Raw genomic sequence first — 24,214 nt, 5'->3', positions numbered from 1 at the left:
CAACACCCCGCGCCGGCCCCCAGAACCCCGGGTTTCTTGAGATCCGGGAAGAGGCGGCGTCTGCTTTCAGATCTCGGTGCTACGCTCCTTCCAGGACCTGAGATGCTTAAACTTCTGCAAGGCTGGTGGCACTGTCGGGGTTGAGCCCCATCTTAGCCTAGGCCTTTCTTCGGTTATCCGGACTTGCCCCCGCCTGAAGGTAAAAGCCTCCTCTGCTCTTACGGCCTTAACCCCGGGCCCTCACCAGCCCGAAGGATATGCTTCTCCTCCGTCACCCCTTTTATTCCAGGCAATTGACCTGTAACCTGCACGAGATACTAAAAAAAAAAAAAAAAAGCTACGGATGTTGATTGGTTTCCAAAGTAATCTTCCCCACTACTCACCTCCAAGCATTAAGCCAATTTTCCAAACTACTGCGCAAATTGACAAGCTCTGTGTGTGTGTGTGTGTGTGTGTGTGTGTGTGTGTGTGTGCAAGTGCAAGCGCGCGCCTGTCCTAGGACTTGAATTCACGGTCTGGGCTCTGTCCCAGAGCTTTTTTTTCCCCAATGCTGGGGGTTTGGGGTAGATAATTGGATATAAGACTTCCAGGGACTTTTCCTTCTTTCTCTATTTCGAATCACGATCCTCAGAACTTAGCCTCCTGAGTAGCTGGGATTTCAGGCATGAGCCACCAGAGCCTAACTCTCGTTTCGTAAGTTGGTGATAACATCCAAAATGAAGAATTTCAAAGAACTTTACATTGTCAAGATGTGAAACTAAATTTTTCTCTTAGCATCACCCCACAATATTATATAATATTATATACATATATATATCATTAGAACTAAAAATTAGCAAAAATCAGTAGTTCAGGCTCTCTCTCATTTGATGTGTGAGTGGGTTAGGAAGCACCTTCTAGCTCTAGGCCTTAGAAACTTGAAAGAATAGCCTCAGGGTTTTTCCTTTATCTAGTTTCAAAATAAAACCTTCTTCCAGATGGGAATGTTAATTAGTGTTGGGGTGCTTGCCTAGCATGAATGAAGTCCTGGGTTCAATTCCTCAGTACTGCATAAACAGAAAAGGCCAGAAGTGGTGCTGTGGCTCTAGTGGTAAAGTGCTAGCCTTGAGGAAAAAAAAAAAGATTTCAGGGACAGTGCCAGGGCCCTGTGTTTCAGCCCCAGGCCTAGCAAAAACAACAACAACAACAAACAAACACTTCTCTCAGAGCCCAAATAGCCCTCTACTAAAAAGGTCAGAACTGTGGCTTGGGAAAAGAAATTCCTTAAACCACTCAATCTGAAAATGTAAGCAGGGTGTGAAAGTCAGCCTTAATTAAATCAGTGATTTTTCAGTATTTGATTTCATGTCAATTTAGGAATGTCTACTTTAAAAATGCTTATGAATTGATTTCTATTTCAGAAATGAGTGGTGGCTTGGCCCCGAGTAAGAGCACTGTGTATGTGTCCAACTTGCCTTTCTCCCTGACAAACAATGACTTATATCGGGTAAGTTTCACTATTAGTACACAAATCTACTAAATTATTTAAGAAAGAGAATTAATGTAAGCCAGTAGTATTCTATATCCTGAGAAGGGAATAGAAAGACTGAGATCTGAGGACTGAAGTTAAAATCAGACTGGTCAGAAAAATCTCCAGTTAACTAGCAAAAAGCAAGAAGTAGATGTGGCTCAAGCCTGTTATTTAAGCGAGTAGATTTTTCTGGTTAAAATTCTTAATAGGTACATTATAATGTACTTGTGCCATCAAAATCAAAAACATTGGGGCTGGGAAGATGGCTCAGTGGTAGAGCACTTGCCTTGCATGCATGAGGCCCTGGGTTCGATTCCTCAGCACCACATAAGCAAAAATAAAAAAAGCCGGAAGTGGTGCTGTGGCTCAAGTGGTAGAGCGCTAGCCTTGAGCTGAAGAGCTGAGGGACAGCACCCAGGCCCAGAGTTCAGGCCACACGACCAGACCAAAAAAAAAAAAAAAAGAAACAAAATCAAAAACATCTATTATAAATACAGATAAGTGAAAAAATTACAAACCTATAATTTCCAAAGAGAACTTACTGTGGTTTTATGGGGAATAGCAAGTTTCATAAACACAGAAGATAACCTGGGCTAGGTAGATATAATCCTAGCACTCCAGAGATTGAATTCAAGGCCACCTTGGGCTTATCTCAAAAAGCCAAGACAAAGAGAATAAGGTCTAATAAACAGGGACTGGGAAAGTGGCTCTGTGGGAGAGTGCTTCCCTTGCATGCGAGGCCCTGGGTTTGATTCTTCAGCACCACATAAGCAGAAAAAGCCGGAAGTGGCCGCTGTGGCTCAAGTGGTAGAGAATGCTAGCCTTGAGCAGAAGAGCTGAGGGACAGCATCCAGGCCCGGAGTTCAGGCCCCACGACCAGCCAAAAAAATAAATAAATAAAATTTTAAAAATCCAATAACCACAAGATTCAACTAGCATAATGAAGTAGGAACCATTGTGATAGGCTAATTCTTCCTGCTTGCTTAATTGGCTTTTAAACTGGTAATAGAGTGGAAGTTTTGGAGGAATAGACTGATAAGAGCAAGTTGCTCCCTTCCCTGTCAGGTTAAGGAAGTATGTGTATCCTAGTGTGTGTGTATGTGTGTGTGTGTGTATACATATATGGAGAGAGGAAGCTGCTACACAGTTTCATTATTTTGTTTTTAGTTCAGGATAAGAGTGATGGGAGGAGGTGGAATTTCTTCTGGCATGTTTTTTTACCTTGTTACCTTACATTTGTCCTGTAGATGGGTGGTTGAGAGGAACTGGAAAAAAAGAATATGAATTCTTTGCATAGATTTAAAGAGATTCCTGCATATGTTATACGTAGTACTTTGGTTGAGATAGTTTGAGCTTCAAAGAACAGGAGAAAAATTTACTATTTCTCAATAGAATTAAGAAATAGTGGTGGTCTGTATTTCCAGCTACTCAGAAAGTGAAGGTAAGATAACAAGTTTGAGACCAGCCTGGGCAAACAAATGAGACCCTATCTCAAAAAAAGAAAGAAAGAAAGAGAGAGAGAGAGAGAGAGAGAGAGAGAGAAAGAGAGAGAGAGAGAGAAAGAAAGAAAGGAAGAAAGGAAGGAAGGAAAGAAAAGGAAAAAGGTGTGGAGGATGAAGTTTGAGTAGTAGAGTACTTGCCAAGCAAGCATGAGGCCCTGGGTTCAATGCATCACCGAAAAAAACAAGAGATTTGCATGTGTGTGTGTGTGTGTGTGTGAGAGAGAGAGAGAGAGAGAGAGAGAGAGAGAGAGAGAGAGAGAGAGAGAGAGAGAGAAGAAAGAGAGAGAGAGATAGAAAAAAAAGAGAGAGAGAAAGAGAAAAAACTAGGGCTTTAACTCAGAGCCTGAGCATTGTCCTTGGTCTTTTTTTGCTCAAGAATAGTTTAGTGCTATACCACTTGATCCACAGCTCCACTTCTGGCTTTTTGCTGGTTAATTGGAGACTCAAATACTTTCCTGCCCAGACTAGCTTGAAACATCGATCCTCAGATCTCAGACTCCTAAATAGCCAGGATTACAGAGATAAGCCACTTGTACCCAGCCCCCCCCTCCAAAAAAAAAACCTTAATATATTGAATTCTTACTATATGCTAAATACATTAGTGTACAAAAGACATGGTATTAAAGAGAAAGAAGCCACGTAAAATCTGAAAAAGCCAAATTTGTCCAGGTATTGTAATCATGCCTATAATCCTAGCACTTGAAAGGCTGAGCTAGGAGGATCATAATTCAATGACTGCATGGGGAGACTGCTATTAGAAATTACTGGTCCGGCCAGGTACCAGTAGCTCATGCTTATTTGATTTTTTTTTTGGGGGGGGGGGGGCTCCAGTCATGGGGCCTGAACTCTGGGCCTGGGCGCTGTCCCTCAGCTCTTCAACTCAAGGTTAACGCTCTACCACTTGAGCCACAGCGCCACTTCGGCTTTTTTTCCTTTTGCTTATGTGGTACTGAGAAATTGAGCCCAGGGCCTCATGCATGCAAGGCAAGCGCTCTACCACTGAGCTACCTTCCCAGCCCTAGTAGCTCATGCTTATAATCCTAGCTACTCAGAAGGCTGAGATTGGAGGGCAAAAGGTTGAAGCTGCCAGTACAGGAAAGCTCATGAGACTCTAATCTCATCAATTAACTACCAAAAAAACAGGAAATGGAGAGCACTAGCCTTGAGCACCAAAGCTCAGGGACAGTGCCTAGAGCCTGATTTGAAGCATCAGGATGAGTACCAAAGAAAAAGAAAAAGGAGGGAGAGGGAGAGAAATTTCTGGTCCTGTGCCTCCAGTATTACTAACATCAGAGACCAATTATTGCTTAATTGCAGCATTATACAACTATTCAAAGACCTCAGAATTTTATTGTTGTTGATTGTTTATATTAGGGTATTCTGAAAGACTTTCCCACAGAACATGATATAATAAGAACTATAAGTGTATAGATAGATACTGGCTGAAATTGTAGCAACAGATGAGATGGCTTAGGGTGCAGATGTAGAAGTAAAAGGGAAGAAAAGGTCAGAGGATGGAGATCTATGAAATGGGATTTTTCTTCTTTTTTTCCTCTCTCAAGATAAGAGTATGGTGGCTGAGAATGTGGCTTAGTGGTAGAGTGCTTGCCTAACATGCACGTATGTAGCCCTGGGTTCAATTCCTCAGTACCACATAAACAGAAAAAGCTGGAAGTGGCAGGCCGGCATGCAACTCATGATCCTACCTCAGCTTCCTTAGTGCTATGATGACAGGCTTTTCACTACTCCACTCACCAGAAATGGATTTTCCATTACAAGTTCATATACATATGTATAAGTAGTCTAAGGTCTGCTTAGAAGTAATAGTTTACACCATGAACAGAGAAAAGCAATAGTGATATTCCACAATATTAATAACTGAAGCACAAAGTTTAGCTGGAGCTATGGAGGAGTTGATAGTTGCCATAGAGATGCCTTGAATCTATAACACGTGTAAAGATTTTTGGATATTTTTGGTTTGTTTGGTTTTGTTTTTTCCTGTGAGTCCATGCCCTTGTTTTGAAAAACTTGGAAAGTAAGTGCTGGTATCCAACACCTGTAATCTTAGCTACTCAAGGGGCTGAGATCTGGGGATCGTGGTTCAAGAAAGCCAGCCTAAGCAGGAAATTCCATCAGACTCTTACCTCCAATAAACTTCCAAAAAAGCTAGAATTGGCTCACATGGTAAAGCTGTAGCCTTCAACAAATAAGCTTAGACACAGCACCCAGGTCAAGTACAAGCCCCATAACTGGCACCAAAAAAGAAAACATTAGAAGCTGATGCAGGTATATAAGATATAAGATTCTAATAACAAGAATAGTCTTGTCACCTAGAAAAGTGTGTGTGTGTGTGTGTGTGTGTGTGTGTGTGTGTGTGTGTGTGTGTGTGTGTGTGTGTGTGTGTGTGTGTGTGTGTGTGTGTGTGTGTGTGTGTGTGTGTGTGTGTGTGTGTGTGTGTGTGTGTGTGTGTGTGTGTGTGTGTGTGTTGAGATAGGGACTCGCTAATTACCCAGGCTGGGCTTGAACTCACAATTCTGTCACAGCCTTCTAAGTGTAGAAAATATTTCTTGTATAAACAGAAGGCTAATTTGGTTTTCATAAAATATAGCAAAGAATTTGGTCATTATGTATAAACTGCAGATTTTGACTATATGAGGAGAAAACTTACAAACATGAGATACATTTCCTTAAATCATTCATTACTTGTTCTAAATACTATGTTTGTATCAGAAATACATTTTGAGGAGACTTTAGTAGCTCCCATTTCCCACATGAGGAGCCAGCAGTGGTTTTCTTTCTCCATCATTTAAGTTGTTATACGAAAATCCTGGCTAAAACATAAATAATATATATTTGGGCTATATAACTCAGTATTGAATTGGGTCATTGTATATGCACATATGAATACATACACATATATGTATGTGTGTGTGTGTGTGTGTGTATATATATATATATATATGAGAATGTAGTCATTGTATGTAAGTTATAAATTATGCTAGGTATGATAGTACACACCTGCAATAATAGCATTTGGGAGGCTGAAGCAAACTGACATCCATCCTGGGCTCCATGGCAAGACCCAGTCTCAAAAAAAATTTTTTTAAAGACAAATAATATTAAATTATAAACTATTATGTGGTCTTTTGTTTCAGATCTTTTCCAAGTATGGCAAAGTTGTGAAGTAAGTATTCACATTATAAGATATATGTTTTTTGTGTGTTTTTGATGCTTTTCTACATACATAAACATGTAGACTTTTCAAGACTTTATATGGCAGTTTTGTTTTTTTAACTTGATTCTATTTTACGAATGGTCTTTAGGGTACTATAAAAATTTAATTTAGCCGGGTGCCGGTGGCTCACCCCTATAATCCTAGCTACTCAGGAGGCTGAGATCTAAGGATAATGGTTCAAAGCCAGCCCAGGCAAGAAAATCCCTGAGACTCTTATCTCCATTAAACCACTAGAAAACCAGAAGTGGCGCTGTGGCTCAAGTGGTAGAGTGCTCACCTTGAGCTGAAGAACATAGGGACAGTGCTCAAACCCCACGACTGACCAAAAAAAAAACTTGTTTTTTGGTATTGCTTTGTATATCACAATTTATTTAAATAATCTTCATAATCTCTTACTATTTTCTTACTAATATTGTTATCCTGTGTAAGACTCTCAAGGGTCTGACATTGGTGAGTCACCCCTATAACCCTAGCTACTCAAGTGGCTGAGATCTGAGGATCGCAGTTCAAAACCAGCCCAGTCAGAAAAGCCCACAAGATTCTTATGTCCAGTTAAAACCAGAAAACTGGAAGTAACGCTGTGGCTCAAAGTAGTAGAATGCTAATCTTGAGCAAAAGTGCTCAGGGACAGCACCCAGGCCCTGAGTTCAAGTCCCAAAACTGAGAGAAATAAAAAATAAAGAAATGAAAAGACTCACTAGGTATAGTGGTGAATACCTCTAAATCCTAGAATTCAGGATCTAGAGCCAGCCTGTGCTACGTGGTGAGAACCTGTTTCATTTAATGTTAAACAGTGAGAGATGGGGTGGAACAATGGAAGGGATGACGTGGATCAAGATGTATTGTTCTTGCCGGCCACCTGTGCCTCACATTTATAACCTTAGTTACTCAGGAGACTGAGATCTAAGGATCATGTTTAAAGCTAGTGCTAGCCTTGAGCAAAAACTAAAGTTAAGGGTCAGCACTCAGGTCCCGGAGTTCAAGCCCCAGGACCAGCACCAGAAAAGAAAGCAAAACAAAAACCATGCACTGTTTTTATGGATTATTGAATTGAAACCCCTTTGTAAGTGAATAAAGACATCAACCTTCATTAGAACGTGTTATCAAGAATACTATAAATAGATTGCCATTTATCAATTAACAACAAAATTTAATTTATCAGTGTGTATGACTTAAAAAGCATTTATGAGACTGATAAATATAGACTATATCCTTTGTAGAAAGCGTAGATATCTCTAGAAACAAACAAAAATGGTAATGAATGATAATGGGGCCAAGAATTCAGGAGGATTAGAAGAATTTGAGGTTGTCATTTACTCAAGCGACTACACTAAAGGGCAAAGGAGTAAAAACATTCTAACTATATCTTACACTCATTCTACATTGTGGAGTAAGCTTTAGAGCATATTTGTTTTGTTTTTGTTTTTCTTTTTGGGCGCCTCAAGCTCTGCCATTTGAGCCGTGCCTCCAGCTCAAGAGCATCCTGACTATATATTTTTCTTCTAGCTTTGCAAGAATTATATTAAATAAAATTCATTTGTATCTTAAAAATTGTTAACTTTTAATCTGTTTTGGCTATTATATGTCATTATCAAAAATGCTTCTGGGTGTGCAGAATTTCATGTACACAGAATTTTGAATAGTCATGACATTTATACTTGTTACAAACATCAAATGTCATGACCTAAGTACCTATTCATTTTTTTTAACTATTTTTTTGTTTTTTCTTTTTTGGCACTGGGGATCGAACCCAGGACATTGCACTTGCTAAGCAAGCGCTTTGCCACTGAGCTACATCCCAGCCCCCCTAAGTACCTATTCATTGAATTAAGCCATCCATGTTAAATTTTATTGGTTGACCTAGTAATTTCCTAGATAGCATTTTTTCCCCTTGATGATATAATCTGATCTAGACTCAAGTACTACCTTTCTATCCTGCTTTACTTTTTTTTTTCCTTGATGGAGATTTGGAGCTTGAACTCAGGGCCTCCAAAGCTCCATAGTTTTTTAATTCAAAGCTGGTGCTCTACCATTGGAGCCATGCCTCCAGTTCTGGCTTTTTGGTGATTAATTGGAGACAAGAGTAGCTATTTTGTCTGACCAGGCTGGCTTCTACCTGGATGCTCACATCTCAGCCTCCTGAGTGGATAGAGATAAGCCACCAGTGTCTGGTTTAGCCTTCTTTGCTTTGTTTTGCTTTGCATTTGTTCTTTCATTCTATTATTTTTTGGGTGGGATAGCTAGTGCTCTACCAGTTAAACCATGTTTTCAGCCCTGCTTTTTGCTAGTTACTTTGGAGATGGAGTCTAATGAACGTAGTGGGTGCTGGTGGCTCACACCTATAATCCTAGCTACTCAGGAGGTTGAGACCTGAGGATTGTGGTTCAAAGCTAGCCCGGGCAGGAGAGTCCGTGAGACTCTTACCTCCAATAAAACACCAGAAAACTGGAAGTGGCACTGTGTCTCAAGTGGTCCAGCACTAGCCTTGAACCGAAGATCTAAGGGACAGTACCCAGGCCCAGAATTCAAGCCCCATGACCAAAAAAAAAAAAAAAGAATACAGCCACCTTCCCCTATTTTTTCTGTTTTGTTTAACTGATGTTCGTTATGATTAGATTTCTGTTGTATTTTCTTGGCTAATATTCTTAATACAAGCTGTATCCATTTCAGGGCATCACAGCCAGAGATATATAGTGTCCATCTGGCCCTCATTAGTGATTTTGTGGGTGTGAGTGTGGCAGTCCTGGAGCATGAATTCAGAGTCTGGGCACTGTTCTGAGCTTTTTTGCTCAAGGCTAGCACTATATCACTTGAGCCATAGCTACACTTCTAGGTTTTATGGTTAATTGGAGATGAGTCTCACAGACTTTCCTGCTCAGGCTGGCTCTGGACTGTGATCCCTAGTCTCTTAAATAGCTAGGATTATACATGTAAGCCACCAGCACCTGGAAAGAAAATACAGTTTTTTTGATAGTATTGGGATTTGAACTTGGGTCCTGATGCTACTGAGTCAGGCCTCTAGCCCTGTTTTTCTTTTTTTTTTTTTTTTTTGTCGGTCGTGGGGCTTGAACTCTGGGCCTGGATGCTGTCCCTCAGCTCTTCAGCTCAAGGCGAGCGCTCTACCACTTGAGCTACAGCGCCACTTCCGGTTTTCTGGTGGTTTATTGGAGATAGGAGTCTCACGGTCTTTCCTACCCGGGCTGGCTTTGAACCGCGATTCTCAGATCTCAGCCTCCTGAGTAGCTAGGATTACAGGCGTGAGCCACCAGCGCCCGGCTCCTGTTTTTCTTTAAGTAAGTTCCAAAGTCTCTTTATCCCTACCCTATTCCAGCCAAGGAATCAACATTTCTTTAAAAGAAAAGAAAAAGAAGAAAAAGGAAGGAAGGAAGGAAGGAAGGATCAAACTTTAAACTCTTGGGAAATTAAGTAAATAATTTTGTATTTTGTTTTGTTGTTTGTATTGAAGAGAATTCCTCAGCTTTGATTTGAATGTTTTTGCATGGTGAAGGAGTAGAGTTTCCCAGCCAAGTGCCAGTCCTAATTCCCATTCTTTTTATTTTATTTTATTTTTTTGGGGTCTGGTCATGGGTCCTGAACTCTGGGCCTGGGCGCTGTCCCTCAGCTCTTCAGCTCAAGGCTCGCGCTCTACCACTTGAACCACAGCGCCACTTCCGGTTTTTTCTTTTTGCTTATGTGGTGCTGAGGAATCCAACCCAGGGCCTCAGGCATGCAAGGCAAGCGCTCTACCACTGAGCCACCTTCCCTGCCCCTATTCTTTTTATTTTTCCATGCCAGTACTGGATATACAACAATCCTCAGATCTCAGCCTTCTAAGTAGCCACCAGGACACAGCTTTTCTTTTTTCTTTTTCCCTTTCTTTTTTTGATTGATACTTGAGTTTTAACACTGAGCCCTATGCATGCTTACACAAACACTCTATACTGAAAAATACCATCTTTGTTCTTTGTTATCCCACGATACTGAAGAAAGGTTACTTAAATGTATTATTAATCTCTCTTACTTTCTTTTTTTTTTGGGGGGGGGGTCTGGTCGTGGGGCCTGAACTCTGGGCCTGGGCGCTGTCCCTCAGCTCTTCAGCTCAAGGCTAGCACTCTACCACTTGAGCCACAGCGCCACTTCCGGCTTTTTTCTTTTTTCTTATATGGTGCTGAGGAATCGAACCCAGGGCCTCAGACATGCAAGGCAAGCACTCTACCACTGAGCCACCTTCCCAGCCCTAATCTCTTACTTTCTAAACATCTTATTATTTAGCTTTTTAAGACTTGAGTTTCCCAAGGAGTTGTTAATATCTTTTTTTTTCCAGTCATGGGACTTGAACTCGGGGTCTGGGCATTTTCTCTGAGCTTTTTTTGTTCAAGGCTAACACTCTACCACTTGAGCCACAGCACCACTTCTAACTTCCTCTGAGTAGTTTATTGGAGATAAGAGTCTCACAGACTTTCCTGCCCTGGCTGGCTTCAAACTACTACTCAGATCTCAAGCCTCCTGAGTAGCTAAGATTACCGGCATGAGCCACCAGCAGCCAGCTTAGTATCTGTCTTAGTTGTTTCTACCTTGTGTGTAACTGACTCTTCATTTATGTTTTAAGGGTTACTATAATGAAAGATAAAGATACTAGGCGAAGTAAAGGGGTTGCATTTATTTTATTTTTGGATAAAGACTCTGCACAAAACTGCACCAGAGCAATTAACAACAAACAGGTAAGTGACTCATTCTCATAAAGGTTTTCAACCCAAAAGCCTTTGTTCTTATCCAGGCAAAAAAATAAAAATAAAAAAGTTGAGATACAGGAGAGCCAAGTGTGATGAGTATAGAGTAAGAGGATTTGTAACTTATGGGGGGGGGGGGACTAAAAAGAGATATCAAAGTTATACTAGCTTCCCACAATATTGGTAAAACAAAACAAAGAAAAAAAACAGCACTATAGAGTTTATTACACATACAAAACAATTACTCAAATAACCCAAGAAATAAAATCGAATTGAAGATATGAGCAAGCAGGATTAAATAACTAGTTTTAGGTTTCCATTAAATACATTCCCATACATTTACGTTTTTCTCTGGCTTAGTTATTTGGTAGAGTGATAAAGGCAAGCATTGCTATTGACAATGGAAGAGCAGCTGAGTTCATCCGAAGGCGAAACTACTTTGATAAATCGAAGTGTTACGAATGTGGGGTGAGTGAACCTAAAACTTAATGGTCCACAGTTGAAGGTATTTTCCACAGCATGGGGCTTGAACTCAGGCCTGGACACCATCTCTGAGCTTACTTTCCTACTTTCCTTCCTTCCTTCCTCCCTTCCTTTCTTCCTTTCTTTCTTTTTGCTCAAGGCTAGTGCTCTATCACTTTGAGCCACAGCTCCACTTCTGGTTTTCTGATGGTTAGTAAGAGTCCTACTCGTTTTCCTGCCCAGCTGGCTTCCAGCCACAATCCTCAGATCTCAGCCTCCTGAATAGCAGGGATTACAGGTGTGAGCCACCAGCACCCAGCAGCAACAGCATTTTTTTTAATTGGTGCTCATCAGAATTGCTGGGTGGCTGGCTAAACCCAGGTTATAAAAATTGTATTACTTTGGTAAATTTCATTGAAATGTATGTCAAGATAATCTAGGTTGGGTCATACACTGTTGTTCTTCAGGTTCTAAATCTTTAAAATCATTTTCTAACCAGTCTTAGAATAATTATTTGTCTCATTGTCTTAAAATATTTTAGTAACTTACAAATTCTTGTCAAGGATAGTGCCTGTTTTCTGTAACATATATCTAAGATAGATACAGTGTCATCATGGGACCCATTGTAAGATATGAAGCTAATATTTTCTGGCTAAACTATGTCCACATTTTCTAATTCTCCTCCTGATTGTCTGTTAGCCACTTAAAGTTTTGGTGATTGGAAAAGATAATAAATAAAAGCCAATGAAGGGCTGGAAAGGTGGTTCAGTGCTTGCCTTGCATGCATGAGGCCGTGGGTTTGATTCTTCAGCACCATAGAAGCAGAAAAAGCTGGAAGTGGTGCTGTGGCTCAAGTGGTAGAGCAATAAGCTTGAGCTAAAGAGCTGAGGGACAGTGCCCAGGCCCAGAGTTCAGGCCCACAACCAACAAAAAAAAAAACCAAAAAGCCAAGGAAGTGGGGGTGGGGGTGAGTGTGGTAGGCATCGGTGTGGCTTATGCCTGTAATACTAGCTACTCAGGAGGCTGAGATCTGAGGATCGAAGTTCAAAGCCAGCCCCGGCAGGAAAGTCCATGAGACTCTTATCTCCAATAAACCACTCAGAACACCAGAGAAAGTGACACTGTGGCTCAAGTGGTAGAGCACTCGACTTGAGTTGAAGAGCTGAGGGATAGTGCCCAGGCCCAGAGTTCAAGCCCCATGACCAACAACAACAAAAAAGTTTAAAATAAATAAAAGCTAGGGGGTGGTAACATACCTGTATTCCAAGAACTTGGGAAGATAGGAGTTTGGTTTACAGTTCAAAGGAGGGATAGAGAGACAGAGACACAGAGATAGAGAGAAAGAGGGTGGGAAGGTGAGGGGAGGAGAGGTGGAGAGAGAACCTTAAAACAGTTTTGTATAATGCCTATGATGCCAAAAGAATTTTAGCCTAAGTTTCATAGTTGTAAGTTTCTAAGAGTCTGGAGGTATTAATGAGTGGCTGGAGAATTGTCCTGGCTACAAACTCACATGGAAGATTTAAAGTAGCTTGTTTGCTGGGAATGTGGCTTAGTACTTGCCTAGCATGTATGAAGACCTGAAGTGGCTCTGTATGTAGTTCAAGTGGTAGAGTGCTAACCTTGAGCAAAAAGAAGCTCAAGAACAGTGCCCAGGCCCTGAGTTCAAGCCCCATGACTGGAAAAACAACAACAACAACAAAAACATAGCTTGCTGTCATTTCCCTACTGCAATTCCTTATTCCCCTCCCCACCAAAAAGATACCTAACAGGATAAATAGGTAAGATGAAAGTGGGAACAGGAAATGTCCAGGAGTCATACTAGTTCTGTCAATTGTATCTGTCTAAACCTGGATAAATGATTTGAAACCGTTCCAGAGTCTTAAATTTTGTTTAAAAATTAGGAATGAGATTGGGCACCAATGGCTCAGGCCTGTAATCCTAATTACTCAGGAAGCTGAGATCTAAGGATTGTGTTTTAAAGCCAGGGGCAGGAAAGTCTGTGAGACTCTTATCTCCAATTAACCACAAAAAATCCAGAAGTGGAGCTATAGCTCAAGTGTTAGAGTGTTGGCCTTGAGCATAAAAGCTCAGGGGGTAGGGGGCTGGGAAGGTGGCTCAGTGGTAGAGCGCTTGCCTTGAGGCCCTGGGTTCAATTCCTCAGCACCACATAAGCAAAAAAAGAAAAAAGCCAGAAGTGGCGCTGTGGCTCAAGTGGTAGAGCGCTAGCCTTGAGCTGAAGAGCTGAGGGACAGTGCCCAGGCCAAGAGTTCAGGCCCCAAGACCGGACCCAAAAAAAAAAAAAGCTCAGGGGCTATATCCAGGCCCAAAGTTCAAGCCCCCAGGATTGGCACATGTACACACACACACATACACACACAGAGGAGTGGGGACTGGATTGGCACATGCACACACACACACACACACACACAGGAATGGGGACTGGAGGTGTGGCTCAAGTGGTAAAGTGCTACCCATTTGTGAAAAAGCTAAACAAGAGCATGAGGCCCCAAGTTCAATCCCCGGGGGGGGGGGGGGGGTAGGGGAGAAACACTGGGGGGAGGGAAACCAGGAGAAAAGGAGGGAGGGGGTAACACTATTCAAAAATAAATGTACTCATTATCTTATTTAACAACCCTTCTGTACATCGCCTTTACAGTAAAAATATTTTTTTAATTTTTTTTTGTCTATTTTGGTCTGTGCACTATGCCTGAGCTCTTGAGCTCAAGGGAGCACTCTACCACATGAGGCAGCACAGCACTACTTCTGGTTTTCTGGTGGTTAATTGGAGATAAGAGTCTTATAGCCTTTCCTACCAGGGTTAGCTTTGAACCATGATGCTCAGATCTCAGCTTCCTGAGTAGCTAGGATTACAGGTATGAGACACTCATGCCCGGCAAGATCTTTTTAAATTTTTTAAAAAGAACATTCAATTTGATTTAAAAAAAAAAAAAAAAAAAAAAAAGCACTGTTGGCAGTCATGGTGGCACAGGCCTATAATCCCACAACAATCCCAGCACTTATTCTGAGGCTACATAGTAAAACCCTGTCTCAAAAAATATGAAACAGGGGCCCAGGCAGCCTCATGGCAGGGTGACCCAGGCCCATTGGACCGTCCCCCTGGTGTTAGGATTCCGCCCTAAAATGAGTATTCTCATAGGCAGAAAGGTTTCACTGCTTAATTGACACTGGGGCAGATCGAACCATACTCAGGGAGGAGGAAGTGTCCTTGGGCTGGAAGCTTGCACCTGGGCCCCCAATATTGGGGGTAAGGGGCAACTCCCAGTCCAAAGAGATGGTTGCCCTTATGACACGGACTAGCCCAGATGGAGAACAGGGAAAGATACGCCCTTTAGTGGCAAAGAACCTCACTGCCAATTTACTAGGGCAAGACATGCTAAGACAAATGGATGCCGTGGTCACTACAGACCATCCAGCATCCTATGATGATATCCTGGATGGGGAAGAAGCACAAAGGCTTAAACAGGATCTAGAGGGAGTTAAGGAAAAGGATTTTTTTAACTTTCATAATTACAGAGAAGAACATAGTGGACCCGCTCGGGTGCACCCCCAATCCTAAAGGCCACTGCCCCCCAAGTACCTCCCCTTAGGTGGAAGCCGGGAAGCCCAATCTGGGTGGAGCAGTGGCCATTGACCAAACCTAAACTTGTAGCTATCCACCTTCTGGTAGAGGAACAGATAAACCTTGGGCATATTCGCCCTTCTATAAGTCCTTGGAAAACACCCGTAATATTACAAAAAAAAAAGTAAAAAAATATGAAACAGGAAAAATTAATAATCCTTTACTTAGGGGCTGGGAAGGTGGCTCAGTGGTAGAGTGCTTGCCTTGCATGCTCGAGGCCCTGGGTTCGATTCCTCAGCACCACATAAGCAAAAAGAAAAAAGCCGGAAGTGGCACTGTGGCTCAAGTGGTAGAGCACTAGCCTTGAGCTGAAGAGCTGAGGGACAATGCCCAGGCCCAGAGTTCAGGCCCCACGACCAGACCCAAAAAAATAATAATAATAATAATCCTTTACTTAACCCAACATATATCCAAATTATTAATATATTTTACTTAACCCAATATGTGTGTGTGTGTATCTATATATATCCAAAATAATACCACTTGGATATGTAATTTTCTGTTGTTATTACTGTGTGGTGCCAGGAACTGAACCCAGCCTGGTTCAATACTAGGCATATGCTCTACTGCTGAGCTTTATCCTCAACTTCCACTTGTTTTTTTGTTTGTTTTGGTACTGGAACTTGAACTCAGAGCCTCATTATCACTCAGCTGTTTCATTCATGGCTGGTGCTTTACCACTTGATCCATGCCTCCCATTTTTAATAGTTAGGCAACATGTTGCAAATCAACAGTTTTATCCCCATTTTATCAAATAATAAGTTCAAAATGTAATTTTAAATTGTCTTATTTCTTGAAATTTGGTATTTTAGATGTTTGAAGAAATAATTCTTTTACTTACAGAAACTTCTAAAATACTCCCTAATTGTCAAAGTAGCTTGTTGGGAATTATAATTCAAGGTCTTCCTTAAAATAATTTTTTTATGGTTTTGTTTGTGCCAGTCTTGAGGCTTAAACTCAGGCACTTTATCTGAGCTTCTTATCTGTTCAATACTAGCACTCTACCACTTGAGCCACAGCCCCACTTCCAGCTTTTTGTTAATTGGAGATAAGAGTCTCATAGACTTTCCATCCCAGGCTGGCTTCAAGCTGTGATTCCCAGATCTCAGCCTCCTGAATAGCTGGGATTACAGACATGAGCCACCAGTGCCTGGCTAGTAATAGGTTTTATCATTTAGTTATTTTTATATTCTTTATATTTTTTAAATTCTGAAATTTTTTAGTCATAATAAAGTTTCTAACAGCCAAAAATACAGTATTTTTCCTTTCTTTTTTGATGTTAAATAAAAGGAAAGTGGACACTTAAGTTATGCCTGTCCTAAAAATGTGCTTGGAGAACGTGAGCCTCCAAAGAAGAAAGAAAAAAAGAAAAAAAAGAAAATTCCTGAACCTGAAGAAATGTATGTGAATCTACTCTTAATAAATACCTTAGGATATTGCTTTTGTCTCTTACCTGATAGTTGATAACATTCTGACTTTTTTTTTCCTAATTCCTCAGTGAGGAAGTAGAAGAAAGTGAAGATGAAGGAGAAGATCCTGCTCTTGACAGTCTCAGTCAGGCCATAGCATTCCAGGTATTGCATTCTTTTAAAGGTTCCAGGGTTGAGGATAAAGCTCAGTGACAGAGAACTTGCCTAGCATGGTATAAGCCATGGTTTCAATCTGCAGCACTGCAGGGAAGAGAGACAGAGAGAATCTGTCTGATGTCTAGTGTTCCAGTGGACTTTTTTAGCCAGGCACAGTGGGCGCCTACAAGTTCAAGACCAGTGTAGGCAACAATACAGCTCCCTATAGTGGGAAAAAAAATATACAGGAGTGGTAGTACATTTCTGGGATCTCAACATTTAGGAGGCCAAGAAAGGATGATCATGAGTTTGAAGCCAGTTTGAGCTATATGGTGATACATTATGTAAAAATAAAGTTAAATTTGAAAATAACAAATTAGACAGTAGTGGCTTACATAGGAAATTATACCAGTGATCCTAGGGAAACTGGTAACAAGGAAGATCATAGTTTGAGGCCATTCTAGGCCTTGAGCTCAACTTAGACCCCTTCTCACCCCATAGCTAGATAGAGTAGTTACCTGTCTGTCCTCTCAAGCTTAGTTGGAAAGCTAAAAATAACCAATGAAAAGCAAAGTTAGAGGCATGGCTCTGTGGTATTATTCAAGCCTAGCAAGCTCAAGGCCCTGAGTTCAAATCTCATACCACCAGAATCAGTCATCAAGGTACCATGGAATGAAAGGCACTATGAAACCTGATTAAAATTCTATTTTCCTATGTACTCTACTGATCGTTTCATCATAGCAACCTTTCTCTCCACCTCCTAAATTTGAAGCAACAGTGCTGTTTCTCTAAGATCTTTTTATGAATCAAATTTTCACTTGTACATTCTAGATTTTAAGGGCCCCATAACATTTTAAATGTGTTTTTCATTATATAATTGTGCAGAGCTAGGGTGAGTTTAGCTCAACCAAAAAGATTTCTCAGAAATTGTCTAGAGTGATTTTGGTTAGCATTGTGATAAGACAAAATTGAGTATGAGAGTTTCTTGTTTGAATGACCTGAGAGGGCAGAGGTTCTGGTAATGCTGGCATTTGTGTTATGGTTTTGCCATGGTTGAATTGATGCACCATAAAAACTACAGGTTTTGTTTTCTTTATTTTCTGAATCACATTGTAGCAAGCCAAAGTTGAAGAGGAACAGAACAAATGGAAACCTAGCTCAGGGGGTCCTTCAACATCAGATGATTCAAGACGTCCAAGGATAAAGAAAAGTGCATATTTCAGTGATGAAGAAGAACTTAGTGATTAACATGGTATTTATTATGTAAATAGCTTTAAAATTAAAAATAATAGAGTACTCACTTCAGTTGGGGACTGAAGATTATTTTTAATATTTGATCCTAAGAACTTTTAATCCACTTTTACTATAAAAGAGTGTATACAGGCAAGAAAGTCCTCGAGATTAACCAATTAACCACTTTTCTCTAATTAACCACTAAAATTAGGAAACGCATCTGTAGCTCAAATGAGAGCACCAGCCTTACCAAAAAAGCTAAAAAAAATAGCTCCCAGACCTGGAATAGAAGAAAAGGGAGGAGGAAACAAAAGAATTTATTTTTTAAAAAAAGAAAAAGTGAAACCAGGCACTGGTGGCTCCTCTTAGCTATTCAGGAGGCTGAGATGAAGATCACAGTCCAAAGCCAGCCCAGGCAGGAAAATCCGTGAGACTCCTAAACTGAAAGTGGTGCTGTGACCAAAAAAAAGTTAAGATAATTTTAAAATATTATGTTTCTGTCTCACATTGACTCCATACAGCTTGAATATCCATAAAATATAAATCCAAAATCTGAAATGTTCTGTTATTTAAAACTTGAAAGCACCAACATGATGCTTCAGGTGAAAAATTCTATCTTATGAAAAAACATCCTGGGACTAGGAATGTGGCTTAGTGGTAGAATGCTTACCTAGCATGCATGAAGCCCTAGGTTCAATTACTCAGTACCACATAAAGAGAAAAGGCTGGAAGTGGTGCTGTGGCTCAAGGGGTAGAGTTCTAGCCTTGAGCAAAAGAAGCTCAGGGACAGTGTTCAGGCCCTGAGTTCAAGCCAAAAAAACAAAACAAAAATCCATATTTACTAGTCTGGACATGGTGGGTCAAGCCTGTAATCCTAGTTATTTGGGAGTCAGAGATCAGGGCATCTCCATTCATAAAAGTTGCTAAGACATAAAAGTTGTGAGATTCCATCACAGCCAATGCCTGAGCATAATGACACACACCTGTCATCCCAAGCTATAGGCTCTAGCTGAGTGCAATGGCAATACACTTGTTACCACAGTAACAAAAGGAAACACAAATGTCTATATGTGTGTTAAACACCTTCAGATTAAATGTGTAACAAATGAATTTTGTGCTCTGACGTCCCCAAAATATCTCATTTGTAAATATTCTAAAATATTAATTCTGTCCCTGATATTTTTTTTATTTTTTATTTTTTATTTTTTATTTTATTTTTTGTCAGTCGTGGGGCTTGAACTCTGGGCCTGGGCGCTGTCCCTCAGCTCTTCAGCTCAAGGCAAGCACTCTACCACTTGAGCTACAGCGCCACTTCTGGTTTTCTGGTGGTTTATTGGAGATAAGAGTCTCACGGTCTCTCCTGCCCAGGCTGGCTTTGAACCGAGATCCTCAGATCTCAGCCTCCTGAGTAGCTAGGATTACAGGCGTGAGCCACCAGCGCCCGGCTTCTGTCCCTGATATTTTGTATAACTGACAAAGCCTATACTAGAAATCTATGTTAATCTTTAAAACAACTAAATTTAATTTTTAAATAATATACCGTGAAATGCTATTATCAACACATTAATAAAAGGTAGGTAGTAGAATGATTTGAAGACCAGCATAACAGCACACAGCTATAACACCAGCCACTTAGCAGACAGAAGAGAATCACTAAGCCTAAAGCCAATCTGGGCTACAGCAGCCTCTAGGCTACCATATGCCAAGTATGAGTTTGAGGCCATCCTTGGCTACGTAGTGAGACCCTGGCTTCCAAAAACAAGCTCTAAAAAAGCTTATAACCAAACATCTCAGTTATTTGTCCTGTTAATAACAAGTTCTATTCCTCAGATGTAACTACTTACACCTATTTCTCCTCATATGTGTCCGTATCTCACTAAATAAAATGCATTTCTGTTCATTCGTAAGTCAGGATTTCTCTATTGTATTACCTGTGCCTTTATCTTCTCAGTGTGGCCACACCAAACTTTCTGGCTAAATCCCCATTGGTTGCTTTGTTTCTTATGACCATGTTTGTACTATTCATGTATTTGTCACATTTTTTTTTATTTTCTTTAGGTAGTTATACAAAGGAGTTATTAATCCAACATGTCATAAGTACAATGTACCTTGATCAGTGTCACCCCTTCTGTCATTCTTCAGCCACATGCCCCAACTCTACCCATCTCCTTCTACGTTATCTGGTTCCATTTCACATCTGTATATTGAATATAATGACTGTATTCTTATTCTCTCCATTCCTCTGCCTCCCTCTTCAACTTAACCTTTTCTGACAAAACATGTTTTGTCTTCATGACATTTATTTTTTAAACTGTAAATTAGTTTTTCAAAGGAGTTACACCATTGGAATTCTCCCCCACATACAGTTTAGTCAATTTGTGTATATCTGTCCATAGGATACTGTATATGTGTATACATATGTATTCATAATTTATGTGTTAACTTCTACACATGAGAGAAAATATGCACCCTATGTCTGTTATTTCACTTAACATAATTTTTCCAGATCCCATCCATTATCCCACAAATGACACTATTTTTCCTGATATATGAGTAAAATTCCATTGGATATATATGTGTGTGTATATCTACACACACACACACATGCCATACTTTCCTGATCCATTGGTCAATTGTTAGTTATCTGGGCTGTTTCCATAACTTGGCTATGGTAAATTGTGAGTGTGCAACAGTATTGTAACCTGACTTGAAATCTTTTGGATAAATACCCAGCAGTCATATCACTGGATCCTAGGGTAGTTCTATGTTTAGAGTTTGAGGAATCTCCAAACTGCCTTCCAAAGTGGTTGCATTATATTACATTCCCATGAACAGTGTGATAAGGCTTCTTTTTCCCCCACATCCCCACCATCATGTATTCCTGATGATGCCCATTCTGAATACAGTGAGATGGAATCTCAATGTTGTCTTGATTTGTATTTCTTTTATGGCAATTCTTCATGTGTTTATAGGCCATTTTTACAAGTTTCTACTTAGCTCCTTTGCCCATGTGTTAATTGAGTTCAAGTGATTCTTTGGAGAAGAGGAGTTAGTTTTCTTGAGTTCTTTGTGTCTTTGTGTGTTCTAGGAATTAGGCCTTGTCAGACAAATTTACCTTTTTTTTTTTTTTGGTCAGTCCTGGGCTTGAACTCAGAGCCTGGCTGCTGTTCCTGAGCTTTGCTCAAGGCTAGCACTCTACCACTTGAGCCACAGCACCACTTCCAACTTTTTTGGGTATATGGTACAGAGGAATTGAACCCAGAGCTTCATGCCTGAAAGGCAAGCACTCTACCACTAAGCCACATTCCCAGCTCTTACCACATTTCTTTATGACCAAATCTTCCTATGTCTCGTAACACTTGGCTATATGAAATATGATTATAGAGCTTTTAATTTTCTACTGTGTACCGTTCTGTTAGAATCTTTTCTAACAACATCCTTATATTACTTTTTTAATTACAAAAGCAGTAAGATCTGAAACCTACAAAGGCAATGAAAATGTTAACTGCCCCACTATCATAAATCTTCCAGTCTCATAGCTTGGCACACACCTGCAAGTCCAGTACTCAGTGAGCTAGGACAAGATCACAAGATAGAGGCTGTCTGTACTACAAAGTTATATACTGCTTCAAAAAAATTTTTTAATGAAATTATATATTTCTGGCAGAATCAGTGAAATACTACAAAAATTGAAATCAGTATTTTATACATATATATTTTATTTATTTATTTTTGGTCAGTCATGGGGCCTGAATTCTGAGCCTGGGCACTGTCCCTCAGCTCTTCAGCTGAAGGCTAGCATTCTACCACTTGAGCATCAGCCCCACTTCCGGCTTTTTCTGCTTATGTAGTGCTGAGAAATCGAACCCAGGGCCTCATGCATGCAAGGCACTGAGCCACTACCACTGAGCCACCTTCCCAACCTGAAATCAGTTTTGTTTTGTTTTAATATATGAACTGGGTACTAGTGGATCATGCCTGGTATCCTAGCTGTTCAGGAAGCTAAGATCTGGTTCAGAGCCATCCTTGAGAGAAAACTCCCTGTGAACCTGTATCTCCAATTAACCACCAGGAAACTGGATGTAGTATTATGGCTCAAAGTGGTAGAGCACTAGCCTTGAGCTAGTAAAAGTTTAGGGACAGCTCTTAGACCCTGAGTTCAAACCCCCACAATTGACCAAAAAAGAAAATGTGTGTGTGTGTGTACGTACGGGATTGAGAGGGGAAAAACTGGGAGAAAATGCAGGAGAGGTGACATTGTACTCATTACCTGACTTACATAACTGTAACCCTTCTGTATATCTCCTTTACAATAATTTTTTTAATATACATGAAAGATTTTCTTAAATCTACATTCTGTCATAGAAAATGAACTATAGACATAAACAGAATACACAGAAGAATAGTACAGTGAAAAGATTTTTATACCTTTTTAAATTTATTACATTAACTTTTTTTTTTTTTTTTTTTGCCGGTCCTGGGACTTGAACTCAGGTTTGGGCTCTATCCCTGAGCCTCTCTGTGGTTAAGGCTAATGCTCTACCACTTTCAGCTTTTTTCTGTTTATGTGGTACTAAGGAATCAAACCCAGGGCTTCATGCATACTAGACTAGGCAAACACTCTACCAGTAAGCCACATTCCCAGCCCTGAAACTTTTTGTTGTTATTGTTGTTGGTCCTGGGGCTTGAAACTCTGGGTTTGAGCACTGTCCTGCACTCTTCAGCTCAAGGCAAGCGCTCTACTGCTTGAGCCATAGCACCACTTCCAGTTTACTAGTGGTTTATTGGAGATAAGATTCTCACAGTCTTTCCTACCCAGGCTGGCTTTGAACAGTGATACTCATATCTCACCCTCCTGAGTAGGTAAGATTACAGACATGAGCCACCAGCAACCGGCCCAGCACTGAAACTTAACCTGGTTGGAATAAAATCTCAAGAAATTAGAATACTCATGGTATTGTACAAGTATCAAGTAGTAAGAATGTTTTATTCTTTGAGCCAGACATTACATTCTACTTTATTCTACAGTTTTGAGCTACAAAGCTAGTCACTATCTCAAAAGGAAAAATAAGGAAAAAGGCTTTATGTATGACACATTATATGTGTACATATATAATACATATAAACACATATGTAGACAAATATTTATCTAATACACAAATTATATGTTATATAATTACTATATATAATTACATATGTTAATATATATGATCATATATACAGATAGCATATGTAAAACACAAAAATACATGTATATATAAATTTATATATAACATGCTTGTGTATAATATATATGCTTATGTATAATATATGTTTATATGTGAATATATTATATAACAATATATAAACATTTATGTATGTATTATATAATATATATAAAAACTGGCTGAAAATTATAAAGAGCTGTTCGACTGCCACCTCTCAGGCTATTACACCTGCTGGCATTTTTAATGTAATTAAAATTTTATTTTTAGGTTTCATCATTGCTTTTCTCTGTACTGCCTTAATCTACACCATCATTTGGTGGCAGAAATGACCTCTGGGATCTCTAAAGCTACATATCCCAACAGCAAAAGTTCCAGGGAACCTTTGGGTAGCCAAGTCAATTGACAGAGACCCACTTATGGGAACAATAGAGTCACAGTAGTATGTGGTCTAACCTATGTAGGTCATGTGTACTACTGCGAACCCTCTAAATGGTATCTGTTTTCACTAAATAGAAATTACATTGTGTAAAGAAACATTAAGTCTGGGGCTGGGAAGGTGGCTCAGTGGTAGAGCACTTGCCTTGCATGCATGAGGCCTTGGGTTCGATTCCTCAGCACCACATAAGCAGAAAAAAAAGCCGGAAGTGGCGCTGTGGCTCAAGTGGAAGAGCGCTAGCCTTGAGCTGAAGAGCTGAGCGACAGTGCCCAGGGCCAGAGTTCAGGCCCCACAACCGGACCCCCCAAAAAAAAAAAAAAGAAACATTAAGTCTTCCATTCATCCCTGCAAAAGCAGATTGCACCAGGTAAACAGAACTCAGAAAGGAGCTTTGGAACAAAAAGAAGTCATTTCACTATAATTATTTCACAGACTATGTGTACTATACATGAGAAGAAAGCAAATACTTCCTTTGAAAGTGAATTGATAAAATACTATTACTTAATAATGTAATTGCAATCAGAGACCAAACCCCAAGTGTGTGGAATGTTCTTAGCCATTGTCAATTTAAATTAGAGATGATCACATTTTTTTTCCTGGTGGTACTGGGCTTTCAATTCAAAGACTTGCACTTACTAGACAGGCTTTCTACCATTTGAGCTGTACCCCAGCTAGTTTAGGATTGGGGGATTTT

The 24,214-nt window shown here is 40.2% G+C and overlaps 2 protein-coding genes across 4 annotated transcripts in view; one reads left to right on the top strand and one right to left on the bottom strand.

Annotated features, from left to right (window-relative positions):
- Positions 1-24,214, bottom strand: part of Pphln1 (periphilin 1) — a 148,555-nt gene that overhangs the window by 93,888 nt on the left and 30,453 nt on the right. The gene's annotated exons all lie outside the window — the stretch shown is intronic.
- On the top strand, positions 25-23,357 carry Zcrb1 (zinc finger CCHC-type and RNA binding motif containing 1). Of its 2 annotated transcripts, XM_070039196.1 has the most exons (8): positions 25-199; positions 1,401-1,486; positions 6,168-6,196; positions 10,857-10,968; positions 11,338-11,445; positions 16,370-16,479; positions 16,578-16,653; positions 17,761-23,357. In XM_070039196.1, the coding sequence occupies exons 2-8, from the start codon at positions 1,403-1,405 to the stop codon at positions 17,890-17,892; spliced, it is 651 nt and encodes a 216-aa protein (XP_069895297.1). In that variant the 5' UTR covers positions 25-199; positions 1,401-1,402; the 3' UTR covers positions 17,893-23,357. The 2 variants fall into 2 exon arrangements, with proteins under 2 accessions (XP_069895297.1, XP_069895299.1); XM_070039198.1 differs by lacking the exon at positions 11,338-11,445.

Source organism: Dipodomys merriami, unplaced genomic scaffold (assembly GCF_024711535.1).
Source record: "Dipodomys merriami isolate MVZ:Mamm:240054 unplaced genomic scaffold, mDipMer1.0.p SCAF_10, whole genome shotgun sequence".
Lineage (NCBI taxonomy): Eukaryota > Metazoa > Chordata > Mammalia > Rodentia > Heteromyidae > Dipodomys > Dipodomys merriami.
Note: the sequence above shows the minus strand (reverse complement) of the source record. Positions and strands in the feature narration are given on the sequence as shown.

What these genes read in the sequence shown, in the direction of transcription:
- Zcrb1 (XM_070039196.1), top strand. Translation starts at nt 1,403, where the DNA reads ATGAGTGGTGGCTTGGCCCCGAGTAAGAGCACTGTGTATGTGTCCAAC. An exon ending in CGAAGTGTTACGAATGTGGG is followed by an intron (nt 11,446 to 16,369) that starts GTGAGTGAACCT and finishes GTTAAATAAAAG; the next exon opens with GAAAGTGGACACTTAAGTTA. An exon ending in ATTCCTGAACCTGAAGAAAT is followed by an intron (nt 16,480 to 16,577) that starts GTATGTGAATCT and finishes CTAATTCCTCAG; the next exon opens with TGAGGAAGTAGAAGAAAGTG.